The sequence below is a fragment of the Haliaeetus albicilla genome, chromosome 11 (genome assembly GCF_947461875.1).
Source record: "Haliaeetus albicilla chromosome 11, bHalAlb1.1, whole genome shotgun sequence".
Classification (NCBI taxonomy): domain Eukaryota; kingdom Metazoa; phylum Chordata; class Aves; order Accipitriformes; family Accipitridae; genus Haliaeetus; species Haliaeetus albicilla.
Genome location: NC_091493.1, coordinates 7,235,620 through 7,257,541, shown reverse-complemented (window position 1 = coordinate 7,257,541; position 21,922 = coordinate 7,235,620). Strand labels below are relative to the sequence as shown.

At 40.5% G+C, this 21,922-nt stretch overlaps 1 protein-coding gene across 4 annotated transcripts in view; it reads left to right on the top strand.

Moving 5' to 3' along the window:
- ARID5B (AT-rich interaction domain 5B) overlaps positions 1-21,922 on the top strand; it is a 125,305-nt gene that overhangs the window by 83,490 nt on the left and 19,893 nt on the right. For 3 of the 4 annotated variants that reach the window (XM_069795985.1, XM_069795984.1, XM_069795986.1), the window contains 4 exons: positions 2,176-2,288; positions 8,770-8,974; positions 11,301-11,353; positions 18,941-19,038. In XM_069795985.1, the coding sequence (XP_069652086.1) occupies positions 2,176-2,288; positions 8,770-8,974; positions 11,301-11,353; positions 18,941-19,038 (469 nt within the window). Of the gene's footprint in view, positions 1-443; positions 678-2,175; positions 2,289-8,769; positions 8,975-11,300; positions 11,354-18,940; positions 19,039-21,922 lie in introns of those variants that run through there. The other variant, XM_069795987.1, reaches the window with a different exon arrangement.

The following is a 21,922-nucleotide window of genomic DNA, read 5'->3' as shown; positions in this document are numbered from 1 at the left end:
TCCTTTACAGTGTCATACAAAGTACAGTGCCAAAGCTCAGGATAACAAGTATGTTTGGAAAACATTGAGCCTTGAACTAGTTTCTCTATTTATTAAAAAAGAAAGAAAGAAAAAGTAATTCACATGCAAGTGTATTTGATCCTAGCTCAACCACGTCTCTCTCCAGCCGTTGGCTGGACCGGGTCGGGGGATCATTGGTTAATGTTTCAACGCGTGTGCCAGGGTGTAGTAAATTGAGGGAACATTTCTATTTTCTTCAGTACCTTTTTAAAGAAGGTGCAACTGCTGAGGCTAACCATGGTCAAGAATCTGTCCATCCCATCCAGGTTGTGTGCAAAAAAAAAGTAGGCATCAGGAAGACATCAAAGGCGGAGGGATGAGCGGGGTTTATAAATAAGGCAGGGCGGCATGGCTGGGGCTGGCAGTCTGGCAGCTGGCGCTGGAGTCCTCGGAGCTCATCCCACGCTCCCGCCGAGTCGCTCATCTCTGTTTATATGAGTAATGGAGCGGCTGGGGGAGGGGATTTGTAAGCACGGAGCAAATACTCTTAGTGTTCATTTTGTGTAAGACTGACATCCACACCAAGTCAAGACTTCCAGCGACATAGTGTGCAGTCACATGCTGTAGCATTCATGAGTACAGATATAAATCAGGCAGATGTTTGTCGACTGGAATGGGTAATAATTTCTTTCTCTCTTTGTTTGATTTTGCATGTTAGCCTCAGATGACAATTTCAGAATTGCTTTCTGCAGTACTTTTCAATAAGCAGAATGTGCTTCACTGGAGATAGATGGAGATATTTCTATAGGGAGATAAACATATTTCTATATAGACACAAATATTGACTTACACATTTACGCACATGCATATATATATATTTATTTATTTATTTATTTACCATGTGCCAGTGCTGGGGGAAGAAAAAGGATGTGTCTTTTGGACTTTGGGTTTTAAACCTACGGCTTTTCTTTTTCTCTGAACAGACCAAATATGACACTGTTACTCAAACTATAAAATCAAATTAGCACCCTTTATTGTGTTTGCAAACTAATTAAAATGTAAAATGTCCTGAAACCACTGGCTTACTGTGTGACAAATGTAAGATTAGAAACAATTAGAAGGCACTCAAGAGGTTTGTGGTGTTTAGATTTCTGACATTGTTCTAATCATCCCTTTAAGTAATGAAAACAATGGTTACCTAGAAATTAAAGGTTTAAAGGAAATTATCTTCTTCGGTTCCGTCATTAGTTAATGATTGTTTATCATTTTAAATGTTGCCATAGTAGTCGTAGGCTGATTTTTAAATCTGAAAGCAGGCAGGACACGTAATAATGAGCAAACATCTGCTTCATCTCTTATTTCTGTATGTGATCATAATTTATATTGTAATACCGCTATTGAAAGATGACTCTGATATTTTTTATGATGATCGATATCCCGTTCTACGTATGGCTCAGCGCGGTTAGGATTTAGTCACTGTGTTATTTCAAAGCTGTTTTATCTTAAGAATTGGACAAAACTGAAAGTGATTCATGTTAATTTATATGTGTGGTATGTAACCCTTATGAAACAATCAATCACTTATTTCAGTACTTGTCAACTTCCAGAACTAGTTGTTAAGGGGTTTTTTGATCCATTTCAGGACTTAGGGGTAATTTTTTTTTTTTTAACTTTTTTAAAAGAACTTTGACAAGAATGACAGGATATATAAACATTTCTTGGAGCTGTAAGGAATTTCAATATTTCAGAACATTTCCAAAACCAGATGTTTCTCAAAGTTGGAAGTAGTAGTTAGTGCTCTTACTTGAGGATTAGAAATAATAAACGCAGCAGGCTCATTAACACAAAGTTACCTATTAATATTCTATTTTGTTCTTTTTTGTACCATGGAGAAATATTTGTGCTTTCTCTCTGAGTCCTTTGGAGAACAGTGTTTGACTTTATATTAATTAGTTATGTAAAAGTAGAATAGATTAGCCTTGGGGGATATTCTGTAGAAATGTATAGTGTGTCAAGATGTAACCCATGGAGGATGGGAATCTCGTAATAAGCATTTACTGTAGACAGATGTGTACATTTCTGTGACTGATTGTAGTGGAATTATTTATTATGCTTTCAGCTGTTAAGAATCCAGTATAAGACAATGTGCTCAAATTGTTCTCCATTAATTTTTAGCGCCAAATCTTAAAGGCAGACCGCGCAAAAAGAAGCCTTGCCCACAGAGAAGAGATTCATTAAACGGCATTAAGGATTCCAACAATAATTCTGAAAGCAAAGCTGTTGCCAAGGTAAATCACTTACTAATACTCTTTTCAGTACACTCTCCTTTTTTAGGTACAGCCCTGCCTTTGTTTCTCAGCATGCTGTTTCAAATTTAGAATGTAACGTATTTTCTTGGGGAGATAAATGTATTTTTTTTCAATAGTTTTATTCTTCACTTTAAATCATGTCTGTGTTCAAAGTTACCAGCAACTATAATCACTGAACAACCTAATGCTATCAGCTTGTTGGTAACTGGTAGTGCTTAAGCTTTCTTGGCATCTAGTGTTAGTTTTCACATTCTGTGACACACAAACATAGTTTGTGACAGTATCTTCGAATTAAAAATAAACCTGGGAGCAGCTCACCCTGTTACAATGTACTTCTAAATATAAGTTTGAAGATAAACAGACTATGAAACAAGAGCTGCTTCAGTAATGGTTTCTAAGAAGCACGCACAAATGACATTACCCTAATGTTAAGATTTTGACTTTTTTTAAATTAGAAAAAAAAAGATAAAGGCAGAAATTCAATAGGAAAGCTTGAAAAAAAAAATCTGGGCTGTTTCTTTAATACTTAGTGCTGAGCTGCATGTTCCAGGGTTTGTTGAATAGTGCATGCTTTTACAGAGTCTTCTGTATGTGCTGCAGTGCTTAGCCCATACTGCAAGTAAAAATTGGATCACTGATTTGTGTTTATAGACTTAATCTTTTAGATATTTATGGGTTTGTATCTTTTCCTTAAAATATTTTAAAATGGAGTTTCTGTAGTGTAATTTACATCCTATTTTCTATGTTGTCTCTGTGGTTTTAAATAGGCATTTGGTTTTCTCTTTTTTAAAAAAAAAGCAGCACAAATGGCTACTTTCAAGATGATTTAATCTGAAACTGTAAGATGCAAAGATGGAAAATTACTTAAAGCAATAGTTGTAGATTTTTATCTGAGGCAGAACTTTGTGACTGTGATACTTTTGAGCTAAACAGCTAAACAGGTTTGTGTAGACTAATTTTTTAGGCCAACTCCTCCCGAATCCATTGTTTCAATAAATTAGATAGATGTGTATCTGAAAAACGATTCCATTGTTGTGACCAGCTCTTTAGGAAATACAGTGAATCTATAGATCCATTTGCATTGGTATTGTTGTACGCAGTGAATGTCCTGGGAGATTAGGAGGTTAAAGAGGTCAAGTGGAAGTGTTCTGTGCTCAGTTTCTCATAGGAAGGCAAATTAAATTCCACCTCCTCCTCCTCCCTAGGAGTTCAGTTAAAATTGTGCCTTCTGTTGATGATGATAAAAAAGGCTGAAGTTCATGATGAGGCTCTGCCTTTAAGTCACTGTTTCTCTTCTTTTTGTGCCCTATTGTGCTCAGTTGGAGTCTGTACTATCGTGTTAGACAGGCATGCTAAAAGGTGATGGAGCCTGGTGTGTTGAGTTGCGGGGTCCTGCCAGATACTATAGAGTTTGCCTAAATGTTTTTGGTCTGTGGAAGAACGTGCAAAATCCGTGGTGTGAAAATGTCTCAATTTGCCTCAATTCCCCCTTCCTCCAAGCCATTTTTTATGTTAAAATATTACCAGCAAACTGCGGCATAGACCGTGTTGTCAAAGCACCCCAGACTGTAGCATGAGTAGTTCTGCCTCTTCAGCACCTGATATATAGGTATTAGATAATTAAAAACAACAGTAACACTTCATACCAAATTGTTTATCCTCTCTGTTTATATTTGGGTTCACCCTACTAGTCAAATGGGAGGATAGTTCAGATAAGAAGTAATTCCGCCTATTTATCTAGTCATACTGTGCTCATCATTGTGCAGATATTAATAGCATTAATTATCTTGGCCAGCTTAATTTCATTATAAATAATAGACATGCTCATGATATAATGTCCTTGCATGTAGTCACACTGACTTCACTGTGGCTCTCCATATCAATCTGTGTCTCAGGGCTGAGGATATACTTTAGTAAGAGGAGGACAGTAAATCAGAAACCCTCTACAGCAAATGTATTGCACTTTTTACAGACCCGGCCTATGGGTTTCTGGGAAAGGAGAGAAAGTGTATTAGGGGAAGGGGGGGAATGGAGATCCACCTACTGTCTACTCATTGTTGGGAACAGTTGGGATGTCAAGTCATCATCTTAGGCTCCATGTTGGGCTTCACCATCAGTTTTCCTTCTCTGTCCGTGCTCCATCTCCGACTAATGCTGACAGTGGGTCCATGGAGAGCAGGGATGAACACTGCTAGTGTAAATGGGACAAATCCACTTGTGTCAGATGCTGAAACGTTTTGGCAGCGATCCTGACTGTATTCCTGTTCCGGCTAAAATCCCTTTTGTCCAGAAGTTATGCTGCTTTCACCCTCAGATCATGGCACCCAGCCTCTGACAGCAGCCGCATTTCTTGGGTGGCAGGGCGACAGCTCTTGACAGGCATGCAGTGGCTGTACAGTTTGGGTCAGGAACCGGCAGAAGTGGCATTCTGAAGACTGTGGGTTTGAGCCTGTCAGGACCAGCGCAAGCCACATGGTTGTAATGACTTGCTGAATTTCATGTTCTCCGCTGCCAATGACTAGAAAGCTTTGTACCTTCTTACAACTTGGTTCTCATTAGGCATGTTTACCTTAAACCCATCAGCAGATTGTTTTATAGGCTTTTACTGTTACCTGACACAGAAGAGCCTTTGGTTGAGTAGGAGCAGCTCTGAGTAAATTCCAGTGTAGATGGCTTGTTAAAAGTAGAGCGATAGTGGGACAGACAATGTGGTCCTGGACCTGCAGGTGGCGTGAGGGTCTTTCACGTACCACTTCTCGCTTTTGATCTCCTTGCTGGTCACTGCATCCATTTTAGTACCTCCTGGGGATGATCCCAGGGGAGATCCCTACCAGGCTGGGAATGTAAAAATCACAAGAACACAAGGCCATCTACTGAGGCAGGATCAGCTCTCCTGGAGAGGCATATATCAAGCTCTTCTCTCAAAACACTCCCAGGACTCTGGAGGCTTTCATACCTCGCGTGTCATTAGTGCTGGACCAGCTTTTGGGACTTCCAGGCTCCAGTGTTACCCTCGTCGTACCTGCTTCGTCCTCCCAAAGAGTGTTCCCGTTCAAAGTGTGCAGAAGTGCATTGTAAGGGTTTTTAAAACTGGCTGATCTGACCATTTCGAAGAGCTGAAAGGATTAACTTGTTAAACATGGAAATTGTCCCCAAATGAATCTACTCATTACATCTCCTAGTGCAAATGCTGAAGTAAATCTCTCACTTCATTTGTACAGCAAGATCTGGGAAATTAGTTTAAAAGTTGCCAGAATATGCTTTTCCTGTGGCCACAGGTGGCCTGGCATGCTCTCAGACCTGGAGATTTATTCCGAGCGCCTCAGCCATTATCTGAATGAAACTTTGAAACGCAGGTCTGTAATGGTCTGTGTTGTGTGTGACCTCTGGCAGAAGAAGACAAACACATGGACGTACCCATGAGTGTTCACCGGCCATTTGGTCACGGATCATCTGTCTCTGATGGAAGGCGGTCAGATGTTCCTAGAGCCCATCTCAGTACACCACCAGCTTATCCACGCTGTGGCGCAGGCAGCAGGGTTGCCTGTCAGGGCCTCAGCCCTCAGTTTCATTTTGGAGGTACTGTGTACATTTACTCACACTGCGGCTACAAATGAAGGAGCTTTAACTCCTGTGGAAACTGAACTCTCCCTTTGTAACGGAGTCATTCAGGCTTTCTGAGCAGACCAGAAAAGAGAGCGGAGCCAAGCAAAACTCCGCATTCAGGAACTTCCTCCAGATCTTTGACCTCTAGGAAGATTCAAAACCGTGTTTTGAGAGAGAAGGGCGGTTTGTGGTGCCTGGTGCAAATACGACATCACTCTCACTGACTTTGATACTTTTATGCTGGATTTACACCAATGTTACCCAGAATGGCATTTGGCCCTTTTGGTTCTCATTAATCATTGGTCATGGCATTCACCTGTATCTCCTGTCAGATGGTGGGGAGGTTCCAAAAGTGAGGCTTGTGCCTTGAACGCTGAGCAGATGAAGCATTGCAGCCTTCATCAAAGCTTCGTTGAACCTGACGCTGCTTGGAGTCCATCCGTTGCATTTTGGCACCTTTGAGTTCACAGGTGCTTTGACCTTGCTTCTCTGTGCACTGGAGAGAAGGAGGTTGTGTGTAACACGGGGTTTGCTCACTCCTGGTGGCTTTTTTAATGTTTTTTTTTGTTTTCTTTTGTCTCCTTGGGAGTAACATCCCTTGCCATTAGTTTGCTTGCATAGCAGTGAGCTTTGATTTCATTTAGCGTTTATGCCCAGGCTGTCTTTGCAAATACAGTTCTGAATTGTCCAGTTTGAAAGAGAAAATCCATTAAAAAGATTGATTGACTGACTTTACATAGCAAGTGGGTGACAAAACCGAGAAATTGTTCCCAGGTCCAGTGAATTTGTTCCAAGTCTCAGCTTGCAACAAATTTGCAGCTCAAGTTAAAAATCTTAAATTTATTGAAATCATGGGTTCATATTGGGAGTGCTAACCCAGTCTTTGGTGTAGCATTGAAAACTATGACAATGTAATCTAAACTTTATAAGGGGAAGCTGTTAAATAATTTTGTGAGGAGCCAAAGTAAAAAAAGTCAAGGGATTACAGCTCTGAACTGAAAAGTGAATGAGGAAATCCAAAGTTCATTTAATAGGAAAAAATCCCATTAGCTCCATTGAGTTTTGGATGAAACCCAGGATCTTTACAGAAGTTTAATCAATAAGCGTATCTATTACTAAAAGGCAAAGGATGGTGTCTTGTGCCATAGTAAGACAATATCTCTTTGAACCACGTAACCAGAGAATATCGAGCAGTATAGCGGACATACTTCAGCAGCAAGCGATCAAGAAAAATCCCACAGGAAGTCCATTTCCCAGTCCCTGCTGCATTGCCTGGGAGGAGTGAGCCTGTACCCTGCAGTGTCTAAGTGAGATTTTTCAGCAGCATCAATTACCTTGAAAAATTGTGGCCACTTCTCTCTGGTTAGGAGCTAGCGTTGCTTTGTCCAACATCTGTGGAAAACTATGGAGGCAGCTAACCTTAAGTCAGTGCTTTCTGCAGAGTTAATACCCTGGAGGAGTATAAAAGATTTTGCTTTCGCTGAGCCTGAGACACATGGTAGCTTTAATGAGATAAAATAAGCATATCATAGTCTTTCCAATGATATATTTGTTGTTTACAAGCACTTACGTAATGCTCTTCATAGAACTTACTTCCAAAATGTCAACAAGTACCCAGGCAGTACCTGGTTTAGAAGGGAGGAGAGTGAAGAAGAGTCAATAGCTTACTTGACCAAGAGCACCTGCCTTCCTGTTCAGCGAGATACCCTGCTCCTCTCTGCTGTCCTCCTAAAATACCAAATACTGGCTCTTACAGTCTCCCTGCTCCCTCTGGGAGCACAAAGGACATGTCTGGGATGGGGTATGGAGCTGCCAGAAGGCTACTCACAGCACTCATCATCATTGAAGGGACAGTGCAAATCCAAAACACATGTAACCATCTCCACTACCTTATATTAAAGGACTTCCAGGATTTCAGTGGAAATGTATCGATCCCTTCCTGGTCTTGGAGAGCTTTTCAACATCAGTTTGCAAGGTTCTGCTCTTTTGGGTTTTGTATACATAAATTATGGGAATGCTTGAGTTGTAATTTGCTTGGTTCAGCAAGAGGATTATCTTCAGGAGGACTGCAGGATTAAGCCGGTCTCGCTGGATATTTTTCCCCATGTTTGAATACCGATGAGAGGTAAAGTGGTTCCAATTTGTTGACTTCCTGACTGGCACACGTCTGCCGGGAGGCCAGTGGGAGACCTGGAGCTCTGGGACTCCTGTGCATTGGGGCTGCCGGTGTCTACCAGGAAAGGCTCTGGGTACCAGCCTCTTCCTTCTGCTAAATACTTAGGGCTGTGCTTAAGTTCAAGCAGATGCTCGGACCCACTTGACTTAAGTCTGTGGTGCTCGTGTGTGCTGAGAGTTCTGCCTGGGTAAGGCTTGCCAAGGTTTGCATCTATTTTGGTGGGCCAAAGGAGAGAAAAATGTGTCATTCAGAGCCGGCTGCTGAGCGTTCCTGGAAGGCACTGAGCACCCTTAGCTCCCAGGGTTGTCTATGGGAGTTGACAATGCTCAGTGTCAATCCTGGAATGAAGGTTATTATTAGACTTGCTAATGGCAAGTGTATGTGAGAGATGGGAGCTGTCTGTGACATAGCAATGTATAGTCATAAAAATGCAGATCTGGAGAGCATTACCAATGGGTTATAATGATTTAAAGATGTGGCTATTTAAAAATGTTGTGACTAAGATTCAGAACAAGACATTTAGCTCTATAAATAGCTTCCTTTGTTTTCCCCTCAAACACAGTTGCATGGTTTGGCCTTCATTTTTTCAACAATCCATTCTGCTAGGAGAGGGTGTTTATTCCTTAAGTGAAAATTAAAGGTTACCCAGATCTGATGTGACATCTTTTCTTTTCCCAGGTAAAATGTGAGGCTAAGTCAGCTTTGCCCAAACCCAAGAGTAACAACAGCAACTGTAAAAAAGGCTCAAGTGAGGATAAATCAAAGATTGCCGTAGGTGAAGAATGCAGAGCTGATGAGCAGGCTTTCCTTGTGGCTCTTTATAAATATATGAAAGAAAGGAAAACACCAATTGAACGAATACCCTATTTAGGTTTTAAGCAGAGTAAGTATCCTTTTTCTCACTTTCTTGTTGACATTTTAGAATGGTTTGGCTTCTCTGGAGAAAGCATTTGCACACGAAGCTTATTTTAAAACCTTATGGTTGGGGGGACCATGTTTATATCTACACATTTTCCAGTCCAGGCATTTCACTGTCTTATGCCTAGATTTGCATCTCTTCGTTCTGGGGTAGTTGCTGCTGGATATTTATAGGTTTAAATCCTCTGATTATGACTAGAAATAGGCATGTTGAAAACTCTGTAGTTTTCTGTTTTGTAAATCTGCAGCGTCTGTAATGCCTTTCTTCTGAGTTAATAATATGACGTATCTTTATTGTGCCCAGATGTTCTTTATGAAAGGACAAATATTAAAGGAAGACATTTAAAGGTGGTCAAGAAAGGCACAAAAGGGATCGTATTTTTAAAGCCCCCAAATGTGTTTATAGTTAATAAATTAGTGACTTTGGAGAATATAAAACCAGACTGTATCTGTTTAATACAGAATGCAATGTTTAGAATTGCTTTGGCATGTTCAGTTTGTAGTGCCACAATCTGTAAAGCAATTGTAGGTGGAGAAGATACAGTTGTAACTAAATTTTACATAAATATTGCAGTGCAAAGTGGATCTTTTAGAGTTTCCAGCAAAAGCTGTAAATGGAGATATTTTTCGTTCTTATCTATAGATTGAATGATACTTTATTTCCTTAAAGGGAAAACTCCATCAATTGAAATATTATTTACTCTAATTTATCTCCCAGATTAAAGCCATGTGTTATTTTGATGAAGAATGTCAAACCTGTATGTTTTACATAACAATTTACATACCTAATAGCAATTGGCACTGATTGCAACAGGCCTCCAGCAGCCATTATAAACTTATATAACTCCAAATGATTACAGTGTTTGTCTGAAAACTGGCTGCTTGAAATGGAAGTAAAATTAATGTACTATGAACAGCTTCGTTGCATTATGCATTGATTCAGATTAAATCAGGGCCTAAGCAAAGCTCTTGATAGCTTTGAAACAGTACAAGGTTCAATGAGGCTTTCAGAATGTTTTTGTGTTGAAGACAGGATTTTTTTCCCCCCATTTTATTCTGCACTCTCTCAAGCATGGGGACATGGTGGGCTTGAAAGACAAGCTAAAGTATTATTTCTAAAATTCCTCGCCGGGGGTAGGGCCGTCTGCTAACATTTAGCTGAAATACCCTGAAAGTTGCCTGACATTCATTATAAATTAGGGGCCTGATCCAGCAAATACTTAAATGCCAAGAGTAAGTATGCTGAGAAGAGCAGAAATGTTTGCAGGACAGGGCTCTGTATTTGTCCAGCAAGACTTGTGCAAACATTGCCAGTATAAATAGGTTAGTGGGAAGAAGCGGTATGTACACTACAACAGAGCATCCCCCTGTGGAGGAAGAGATCCCATCCTCCGTGGTCCGCAGCGTTATTGCTGAGTCTGGCCTGAAGTATTTGTAGAATGTCCATGAGGAATCACTGTTTCTTGGTGGAGTAGTGCATACACCTTTCATAGACCTAAGACATCAATTTTTCTTGTAGCAATTAAAATAAAATAAAATAAAATACAGTGAGACACCAGCAGCAAGAGTGGCCCCATGAGACAGTGGGCCAGCATGAAAAGCATGTTGAGAGGGGAGGAGTTCTGCAGAAAGTAGCAAGCATCTCCCAACACATCTTTTGAATTGAGTTGCCTCTGTTCCTCCAACCCTACAGCCATGGGCAAGGCACAACCACCCATATCCATAGTTATTGCGGTAACTGTCACTTGTGCTCTCTCTGGGTTCATTCACACAGGACCTGTTAGAACGCAGCTTATTGTTTATTGATTATGGAGGCCATTATCTGAGCTGCAGTAAATATTGGTTATTTTTGTTTAATCAATAGGTTTTCTCTGTGAACCAGTGTGTGGCTCATGCTTGCTTGCTAATGAAATCAGTGTTAAACAAATAATTAAAAGCAACATTCTTCCCAATGAGTAAGTTTTATTGTCAGAGTTATGGAAACATGCTACAGGTATTATACCGTGCCTCTTATCAGCAAAGTCAAATGAACCCATTACCTTTGTCTTAGTGTATTTTTCCAGTCCTGTTAAGGCATCTAAGTGTGTTCTCTTATATGTAATTAAAAATATATCGTATTTACTCTTCAGATTATGTAAATACCTCTTTGGAAAATGTTTCACAGGAGCTTTTTCAGGGGCTGCAAGCTTTTTTTCTCTATTTTTCTTTTTTAAAAACTGCTTAATTTACATTTCTTTGAAATATGTTGGTTAATGCAATGCTTATCTAAATACTTATTGTCCCTCTAACAGTTAACCTTTGGACTATGTTTCAAGCTGCTCAAAAACTGGGAGGATATGAAACAGTAAGTGTTTAAGTAACTTAAATGAAATAATTGTGCAATCTAACTTTTCCCTGTTCAAAAAAAAAATGTAAAAGCAAACAATCATTTGCTGCATTTTAGGCTAGCTGTACACATTGTGGGTTTATTGGACCATTTTTGGAAACAGTCCCAATTAGTTCCAGGTTTGGCAAAATTGTAAACTTGTCGTAAAAACTACAAGTGGAAAACATATGTAACTCTTCCCTGTCAAGGAAATTAGTTGGGTCTGTAATTTTTTCCCATGTTGAGAAAGGGCTATTATTGTACAACAAGCCAAGATTGCATAAAAGAAATTTCACTTGGCAACATCCCTGACATCTGTTCATGTCTAATATGGGAAATGTATTAAAGGCTTTCAAAAGTAATCAGCATTGTCCATTAAGGAATAGTATGCTGCAGTATCTTCTCCTATTCCAAGTGTAAAAGATCTTTATTAGACAAGGGTCAGTACCACATAAACAGGAAGTTATCAAAGTAATTCAGAAAAGTCTCTGACACTTTTTATCAGCTAACCATGTCTGACAAGAGCAGTTTATTTTTAGCTCACAGGAAAATTTGATGGCCATGGATTTTACAGCATGTATTTTGAACCAATAAAATATTAGAGCAACAAACTTAGATTAAAATCTTGAAATGAGAAGAAAGAGCTGCTTTAATATGGCACATCGAGTTGACATCTGTAATAAAAACCAATTGACATAGGAAGATGTCATCATTGGAAATATTTTCTTTGCACACAATGATCAGATTAAGTTGTTCAGTTCCTGCCGCAGTTGGATGAAAGAAATTATTTTTGCTTTGTTTACAAAGTAATCTGGGACGTATCTGTGCTGTAGAGAAATGACAAGAAGAAATGCACTATCAAGAAACTGAAAGTCATTTGAACCAAAATACAAAACTCACTGTTTTCCTTCCATACAATAAAGCATATTGTTCTGTAAATCAGCAGCCCGGGTTGATTAGCATGGGTGTGGCTGGGATTTTGTGAAACATGAAATCTAACATTCTCGACAAAAATATATGCTTGATTTGGCTTTTATTGTTCCTCTGTCTTTCATTAATCAGTACATACCATGCTTACATACAGGGGTGTGCGTAGGTGTGCTCATGGGTATATATGAATGAATAGCTACCACAGATAGATCGTTACAGCAATTATGAGCCAACGGTAATTGCCGTGAGTTGTAAAGTGCAATGAAAATGAGGGCTAAAATCTTGAACTTGATCCAGAGCACAAGGGAAGGCCGGGAGGGAGATTGAAAGGAGAGTGGCGTGTTCGGAGTGCTCAGGGAGGCGCGTGATTTTCACAGCAACGTTTCAGATCTGCTTGAAGGGACCGAGTATAGAAGCAGGGATGCCAAAGTGGTGGCTTGCCGGAGAAATTTTGGTGCCAGAATGAGAGGGAGAGGGATGGATTTAGAGATGCCGGAGAAGGTGAACCTCTGTACCTGGGGCAGAACAGGAATAGGATGGTGAGTTTATGAAGACAAGGGCAGAGGTAGCAGAAACGTGAGCATCAGAGGGGGAGGATCACATATGTGAGAATGTCATCCAGAGTAGCATCAGTCCGCCCTTGTCTGAAAGCTCCTGCCCTTTTCTCAGTGACAGATGTTCTCTGTTTAGGGGCGTTTGTCACCTTTGATGAAAATGTACCATGGCCCTTATTCTTAACAGAGAAGAAACTAAGCAATTGCTTGCTGGTCAGTAAGTGGCAAGGCAAGCATAGCTCATGCCCTCTGAGATACCTGATAGCCCAGCTTTGGTTTAAGGGTGACTTTGGCTGAAGTGATGGGCCTGATCCTGTTTTTATGATGTGAGTGGTGTCTGTGCTCTATGCAGAAGAGCTGAAGTTGGGAGGACCGCTGTGATGCAATTTAGGTTGTACACAGAGCATAAGGGTTCCTGACATCATTCTCTCCTGTTAACAATCTCATCCTCAGTATGGATCTGCCTTTGCTTTACATTCCCTGAATGTTAAACCAGTAGCTGTTGCAATACTTTGACCTGTGCGCACCCTGGTTTTTATTATTTTATGGCCAGTTGATATTCATTGAGTTTTCCAAACTGCATTTGTCTGTATATATTTTATCATGGCAAGCATTGCTGAGAAGCTTTTGTGTTTGACTCGTGTTTCATTTTTCAGCAAGGCAGTGGATGACTGGGGTGACATGGACCTCAGTATCAGTTCCAGAATTTTAGGCACGTCTGCTTAGATGTAGAAATTTTGAGTGAGTGCTGTAATTCAGTAACAACCAGAATCCATGACTCACACACACAGTGGCAATATCTACTGATGATGAGAAGCCATGTGCAGAGGAAAGGCTTTCTCAAACCTACCCTATTAATACACATTTATCTATATGGACCCTTCGATCTGACTTGGACCAGTCATTTGTCCGTTAGAAGGACTTCATCATCTTTACCTTGTTTTAAAGTTTCACAGGTTTCTGGTTTGTGCATTGAGATAGAAATGGGTCTTTTCTCTTGGAAGTGTTGTAAAGAAAGGAATATCTGAAAGTAGATATTTGGCTTCAGCATGTGACAGCCATTTATGCACAAGAAACAAGTAAAAGATTGGTTAAAATCACACATGGGAACTTAGAGTGGTCAGATGGCTAGTATTTTACTAGGAAGTGTAGAAACCTTCCCAGTTAAAGCAGTTGCAAACTTTTCATCCTTGTGTTTGGCAGAACAATGATAGTCAGCCCATTTTAAATTTCATGCCCTGCCCTGTCCACCTTGTCCATGTATAGATGCTTTAATGGGGTTTTAAAAACGTCTTTGAGAAACGAGCAGAGATTATGTGCGGTGTTTTCCAGCTTCTGCCCAGATTCACAGAAACAGTGCAAGACCTCTTGAGTCCAGTCCTGTTGGTTAAGGATCTAAAAGTGAATGAAAACAGCCAGGGATGGATATGAGATGCAAGGAACAACTTTCTTAGCCATCTGTCTGACTTTCCTTTATTGTCATGTGTCAGGGACTGGAATGGATCCAGTAAGGCTTGACAGAGAGTATTACCTGTACATACAGGCTATACATACAGGCTATCTTGTAGTGTTAAGTGATGATTGTGTGTCATATATAAGGGCTCTCCAGTTAGAGTACTTGCGAGGGTCATTTTTCATCTGTTCATTATCTGATTACTAGTTCTTAGTTAGTTGTCATCTATAACTGTGTAATGCCACACTCCCATGTACTTCTTATTGGACATAACACAGGCTTAATAAAAATAGCAACCTGTACAAATTGGCTTAAGTCCTTAACAGATGAAGCTGTCTCTTTGGAATGGGTGGGATTATGTTTCTCTTAAACAAAGATACATGAAATGATCATCTTTGTTACTAATAATAGGAGAGTGCATTGGAAAGCACTCTCGATAGCAGACCTTCACAGTATGAATGATTTTAAATGTCCCCAAATCCCTGGATGAAATACAAAACAATGTCACATTCTAGGGGGCTCAGCGGCAGTGGTATTTAACAGCCTTTGCCTGGAATTTTCTCAGTCACCCTAAGTCAAATGAATAAAAGGGTACTTTTATATACTGCAGATGTTCATAGATGGGAAACTTCCTGGACTTACCTAAAGAATTGTCCTTGGCAAGTCATGAAGTGGCATTTTTCCTTTTAAGCCAACACAAAAGGAGTGCCTTGGCGTGTTTGCAGAAGGCTGTGGTGCTGAATGGACTCTGCCTGGAGATGTCTTAGAAAGATAAAGGATAAAAAGAAAATTAGGTGGAGCTTAACCTTTGGTGTGTAGCAGCTTAAATTTTGCCGAAGGTCGGTGGGATCCCATTTAGCTGATGCCTCCTGGAAGCAACAATAAAGTGCTTTAGTTTTTAAAAATTAATGATTGACATGTACAGCAGTCCTGTGCCTGGGCAGGCCCAAAGAAACTGATGTATCAGTGGAATGCAAAGCTACCTGGGTTTGTTTCATACAGAGCTAATACCCAGAGCTCAGTTTTGAAGAGCATTGTGAATATCACATACCATGACCAGAAAATCCCCCATTGGATTTGCAGCAGGAAATAAGCAAGAACCCTTTTCATGGGATTGCAGTAGAGAAAACCTTAAGATTTTTCAGAGCAGAAGACATCATTAAAAGCATTTATATAAGCAGTCCTCTACTTTAGTAGATTAGATCATTACTTTTATTTGGTTGTTCTTGAATAACAGTCACTGCCTAATACTGTGCTTATAGGAACAAGTTCAGATATGCTCTTAGGTCCCTGGGCAGACCAATCTCTTGATTAACTCCAAAGTCTACTGATTGGAAAAGATGTCACAGAGGTTTTCAAAGCTCCTGGCTTCCAATGGGCCTAGCTCTATGATTGTGAAGCTGTAGGTTTGAGCCAATTGTAGGAGGGGTCTGCAAACGAGAAGACTACTTTAAAGCCAGCGTTGGAATGGGAAGCTGTCAGAAATTGCACTGGCCTGTGCAATTGCCTTGATTAATGGGTGAGCCTGGAGCATCCTGACTTTTAGAAATGTGGCAGGCACTGGGAGGGATGTATATACTGGTAGGAGTAGGGAAAAAAAAATTGGAGAACTAAAGCAGCAAAGGTTCTTTGCTCAGGACATTTGTTAAAGCTTTTGCAGGGTCTTAGTTGTCTTATGTCACTATAGCTCCATGCCCTTAAAAAAACCCAACACTTGCTCCTGAGTGTTTATGGGAAATTCCCTGCCCAGGCAGCTAAAATATTTTACCACTTTCATACCTTTTGTTATCTGCCTTTCTGTTCCTCACATGCCCCGGTCATGAACATGTTGCTAACCGGGAGCACATATGAGCCCTTTCAAAGTTAAAACCGCTGTGTAAAAGCAGCCAAGGCAGGCATTTTTGGTAGGAACAGCAACCATAAGCAAAGCATGGCCAAGCACTGCCCTTTCCTGGCTCCTCAGGAAGTTCCTAGTCACTGAGGTGGCTGGGAGGGACTTGTATGAGAAAAGAAAGCAGATCTCGATTTGGATGTGGCCAGCGTGAGCATCCTGCTAGTGCTGCCCTGCGTGACAACCGTGAAGTCTCCACAGTGCAGCATTTTGTTCAGATTGTTTAAGAATGTAATTTATCAGTTACTTTAGTCCTTTGAAGTTTATTAAGCATAAAACCTAAACTTTCCAGAGCAGGGGAAAACTCAACCCCAGGCTTTGCTAGAATAACAATCGTTTCAGGGAATGTAAAATTTAAACTTAGCTCTGTATGTGGGAGGGCACAGCTCTGCTAATTGCTAAGGAGTTCTGGTCCATTGCAGAGGCAGAATTGGATAAAGCTGGGCAAATGTATGTGTAAATGCTGTTAGTCTAAGCAGCATAGAGGAAAGAGACACCAAAAATGATCCAGGGATTTCAAAGGGATTCACTTTTCCCCTTAAAGTTGGTTGTGTTTACTGATGTTCCAGCTTGAGTATCGACTCTTGAGTCAGCTCATAGTTAATGAGACTTGGGCTCCAAGGTTAACATTTTCCTTTTGAAAATGGAGACCATGCTTCTTAGTCACATCAGGATGTCTAAAAAGGGGAATTGCAGTAGTCCTCTTGCTGACTAATCCTTTGCTTTTGTTTATAGCTTCTGCACAGCATCACTGTACTTAGCCAAAGCATCAGGTCCTGGCCCACAGCCTGGCAAGCCAGCCAGGTTATGCTTGCCAGAGGGCCAGAGCACAGACCCCAGATTGGCTTTGTGCATCTTCATTCCCCTAGTCAGTGAGGCTGCCAGAGATTTGATTTACTATAAAGCCACTTACAGCAGTCCTCAGGGGATCTGTGATTTTGGGGAGCTACCAGAAGGCAAGGGCTGTCTGGCCATGCCTCTGTCCTTTGCCTGTCCCAAGGACCAGTGGAATAGGTGTGGGAGGCAGGACCAGCGGTAGCTTCCCATCCAGGCATTCCTCCACAGCAGGGTACGTGGTCCAATTCTTTTTTGACCTTTCAGGTTGCAGAAGGAGCATCTGTTCATATTCTCAGGAGGTGATGTTCTTTATGGCTCATTAGGACTCCAGTTCTTCAAGCCCTTTAGTAATAATAATGGTTAGAAGTGTGGGTAGCCTGGGGAAGAGACAGCATAAGAACTTAAACAAAATAGACTTAAAAAGAACCTTATCCTCAGATGAGTGTTTGATTTGTATTTAAATAATCCATTTGTGCAGAATTTATCCTTGAATTGCAGTTTCTCTCTTGTGCCTGTGGTCCTTGGGTTGGTTACAGAAGACAGAAGATAAAATTACTGAATGCAGTCAGTCCATTTTGCTTTAAATAAGGTTTACAATAAAATACTCCTTTTTTTTTTTTTTTCAAGTATCTATAGGTGCAAACTATGTACAGGTGCTAATAGTGAGTTGGAGATAGTGGTGTTTTCTAAGGAGAACTGTACAAACAATAAACTTGAAGAAATTGTAACATTATCAGATAATAAGTCTGCAGCCATGCTTTTGGCTTTGGAGAATAATTTCTTTCTTTGGAGAATAAATTTCCTTTTATATTGAGCAAAAAAGAAACACCTCTTACCCTGTAATATTTAATGACGGTAGCTATCTCCTCTTGTTTAGATTAAAATTACAGGCCTCAGATTGCAAGTTGTAATATTTGTTTTCTTCTGATTGCTGCCTTTAGCTCCTCAGTAAACACCATTGACTGCTCTGTGGGTAACTCCGAAGAAGCCTCTGGGGCTGAATATATTAAAATCCACAGCATTCCACAGAAAATGACAAAATTCTCCCCAAATTGCCCCACAATTTTCCACTGGCCTTCTTTATGAGCTGCAGGCAAAAGAGGGTGATCTGTTGTGCTTGTCCTATTCCTGTTTTTCTTCCTGTTTTAAATATAGCAGAATATATAAAATAATGAAGTGGTATTCAGAAACAATTCTTTTGCCAGGTCTTCCATCTGTTATTCTGTATAATCCTAATTTCTGTACAAAAAACCAGAACCATGGTATGCAACTCAATATGTTACAAGATGTTTATTTTCATCAGCGTGGTCCAATAAAGCACATAGCTCAAATATTAACATTGGAGTATGTTAAGATTTCATTACTATTTGATCTATATATTTTACTGACATAAATGGATAAAAATAAACAGCTTGTAACATATAGAGTTACGGACTATGCTTTTGTGGATTTACAGAATTCTGTGGTGGATTTGGGTTTTGCAGCAGATTTATTTTCTCTAATTCAGTTAAAATAACTATGTAATCATTATTTGTGCTGAGTATGGTTTGAGCTTCATTTTCATAATTTACTGTGGGATTTGTCTGCATAACTTCTGATGGTTAATGACCCTATATTGATTGAGATTCTCTTCTGTGAGGCCGTGTTGCTTGTGACTTGATAATGAATCAGTTAGATCGCTCCATTTTAGAGAGAAAGAAAATAGACATAGTGTTAACTTACCGGGGAAAAAAAAAAAGACACCCAAAGCTCTGTGCACTCTATATATTCTGTAGGGGTTTTGATACTGCTTGTAGTATATGCTGTTCTGAAAGTGTCACACATGCATTTGTTGTTGTGAACTCAAATGCTGTCGAATCTGTAAAGATGCAAGATTAAATTTTCCATTGCCATTTTTACAGATAACAGCCCGTCGACAATGGAAACATATTTATGATGAATTAGGTGGTAACCCTGGAAGCACAAGTGCTGCTACATGTACTCGCAGACATTATGAAAGGTAAGATAACAAATCTGAAATGCTTGTTTAATAATGAAAAAATTAATTTGGAGAGCCTTCAAAGTGTTTTATAAAGAATTAGAGAAAGAGAGAGAGAGAGAGGCTTCTTAAAGATATAGTAAATATTCCCCCAGCGGTTTAGTCAGATAATCCATTGTAATTTAAACCAGAGTGTATGTCTCCAGTGACTAAATAAATAAAACAAGCATCTTATTTCTCTTTGGGTACATATCTTAATTTTTACAACAGCTTTCCAGTTAAAGAAGCTGAAAAACTGAGCAAAACATACTCAAGGAAAAATAAGAAATGACAGCTAATTGATGCAAACACTTGTCTTCTGTTGTTTTTTAGGAATACCAATTAAGCAAATTGTGGTTGTGATCAAAATAATGGGGTGGCCCACAATGCAGGGTGCTGTTAACGTTGTAGGTCATGCAGAGCGTTGCATTCCTCTTCTTCATTGCATTCCTTCCCTCCTCCCTGCCTGCAAGCTGCTGCCAAACACTCTTTCTCTGCAGCCATTGTTGCTGGTCAGAACTGTTGATTTCTTATTCTTCCCATGTAGATAATAACTTCCAGGGCTTGTGAAGCCAGCACGCATTGAATAAAATACTGGAGCTGGAATGTTGTTTTGGTTTGGTATGGGTTTTAGCAACAACTCTCTTTTTTTTTTTCTTTTTTTTTTTTTTTTCTTTTTTGTTTCCTTAGACAATCAAATGTTAATAAAAGCTCTGCAGTTTCAGGCTCAAATAAGGAAAGTCCAGTCTCTTGTTCCTGGGCATAAACAAGTTCCTTTGCTGGGGTCAGGAAGAGATCGTGCTTGCCTGTGCACAAGGCAGCGCAGCAGACCTGTGCTCAGTGGGCAGTTTTTCACCTTCTTTTAGTGCCTTAACGTGTTGGCTACTCCAAGGGAGAGGCTGCCCTCCTCATGGAGGGGGAGGTCAATCACCCTCATTTACAGGAGATATCTCCAACGTAAGGACTTGGGTGCACAAAGAAGTTGCATGTAATGCCACTATAAATGTTACAGTTAGAAGCTTTCTGGAGATAGAGCCAAGCAGCAGAGCAAATTGAGTGAGTTGCTGTGCATGTCAGATGGGGCTTTTCCCTCTGTCCTGCTTTCAGCTGGGGTAGAGTTGATTGTCTTCCTAGTAGCTGGTACAGTGCTGTGTTTTGAGTTCAGTATGCGAAGAATGTTGATAACACTGATGTTTTCAGTTGTTGCTAAGTAATGTTTAGTCTCAAGTCAAGGATTTTTCAGCTTCTCATGCCCAGCCAGCGAGAAAGCTGGAGGGACACAAGAAGTTGGCACAGGACACAGCCAGGGCAGCTGACCCAAACTGGCTAAAGGGGTATTCCATACCATGTGATGTCATGCCCAGTATATAAACTGGGGGGAGTGGGGGCGGGGGGAATCACCGCTCGGGGACTAACTGGGTGTCGATCAGCGGGTGGTGAGCAATTGCACTGCGCATCATTTGTACATTCCAATCCTTTTATTATTACTGTTGTCATTTTATTAGTGTTATCCTTATCATTATTAGCTGCTTCTTTTCTCTTCTTTTAAACCGTTCTTATCTCAACCCACGAGTTTTACTTCTTTTCCTGATTTTCTCCCCCATCACACTGGTGGGGAGGAGGGTGAGCGTGGTGCTTAGTTGCTCCTGGGATTAAACTGTGACACCCTGCCTTTGCATTGCGGACAAATGTTATAGATTGTTTTAACAGACTCATCAGATTGTGGGTATTCAGCTCTTCCCTCCATCATTGCAGCCCCGAGAGTCTCGGGGCTTCCTCTTGCACCCAAGCCAGCTGATGGGTTTCACACTGGCAGTCTGGATCTTCCCTTGCCAGATGGGCTTTGTAGGATGTTGTTTATTTGACAGAGGAGACCCAGGCACACGTAAGAGTTAGGTCTCTGTGGGTTTAGGTCACGCAGGGAGCAAGCATTGCTGGGCTGTGTTGAAATCCTAGAGTCACCAAGAGAGCGCATCTCTTGTAGTTGTGGAAAAATAAATGAGCCATTCACAAATACTCCGTGAACCCCTGTCTCTCTCTTCTGCTTTCATGCTAGTGGGGTTTTTTTTTTACATGCAAAACCCTTGAATTGCACTCCTGTTCAATGCATAGAGACTCGTCCGTGTGACTTCACTCAGCAGTTACTCAGGGGTATGCTACAAAGTGCCACAAAGTCCATTGTGCTCACTAGAAAACCTGAGCAGACTCATGATGCCTTCAAGATTGAAAAGCCTTTCCAGGCTACCCAAAAGCAGTTCTGCTTGCCTTGAGTGCCTTGAGCCAGTCTGAGGAAAGACTCTTTTGGTTTATGGTTAGATTGGTCTTAGCGCACCGAAGAGCTCAAATCTGAGTTCTTGGATGCCAGTCTGTTGTGTAGTTCTGGGTTAGGTCTGCTATGAGGCAGCGTGTATTTTCCAGGTCTCTAGCAGGCTGCCAAAAGACGGCATTTGGAGGAGAAGTCTTGTAGGATTTTTAGGTTAGCCCTGAGGTTGCCTAAAATACGCTTTACCCAATCTGGTCTGAAAAAACAAAACACGTACACAAAAAGCCTCAGTGACTGGTTCAATCTCTAGATTTCTAGTGTTAGACACTTTTTTTTCTACCACAGGAAAGCTGTATTAAGCCTCAGACTTGGAAAAAAGTAAATGAAATTGTCATGGTTTGTTTCAGCTGGTAATTCTAACTACAGCACCTGTAAATGTAATGCTCATTTATAGCCAAAGTGCTCAGATGACATTTAATCTAAAACTAGAACTGCAGTGCAGGAATACATGTTCGTGATTCAGGACACACATACATTTTCTAACTTGAAGGTGAGCTGTAAAGCTAAACTGGAAATTGAATTTAGCCGGGAAGTAAATGCTGA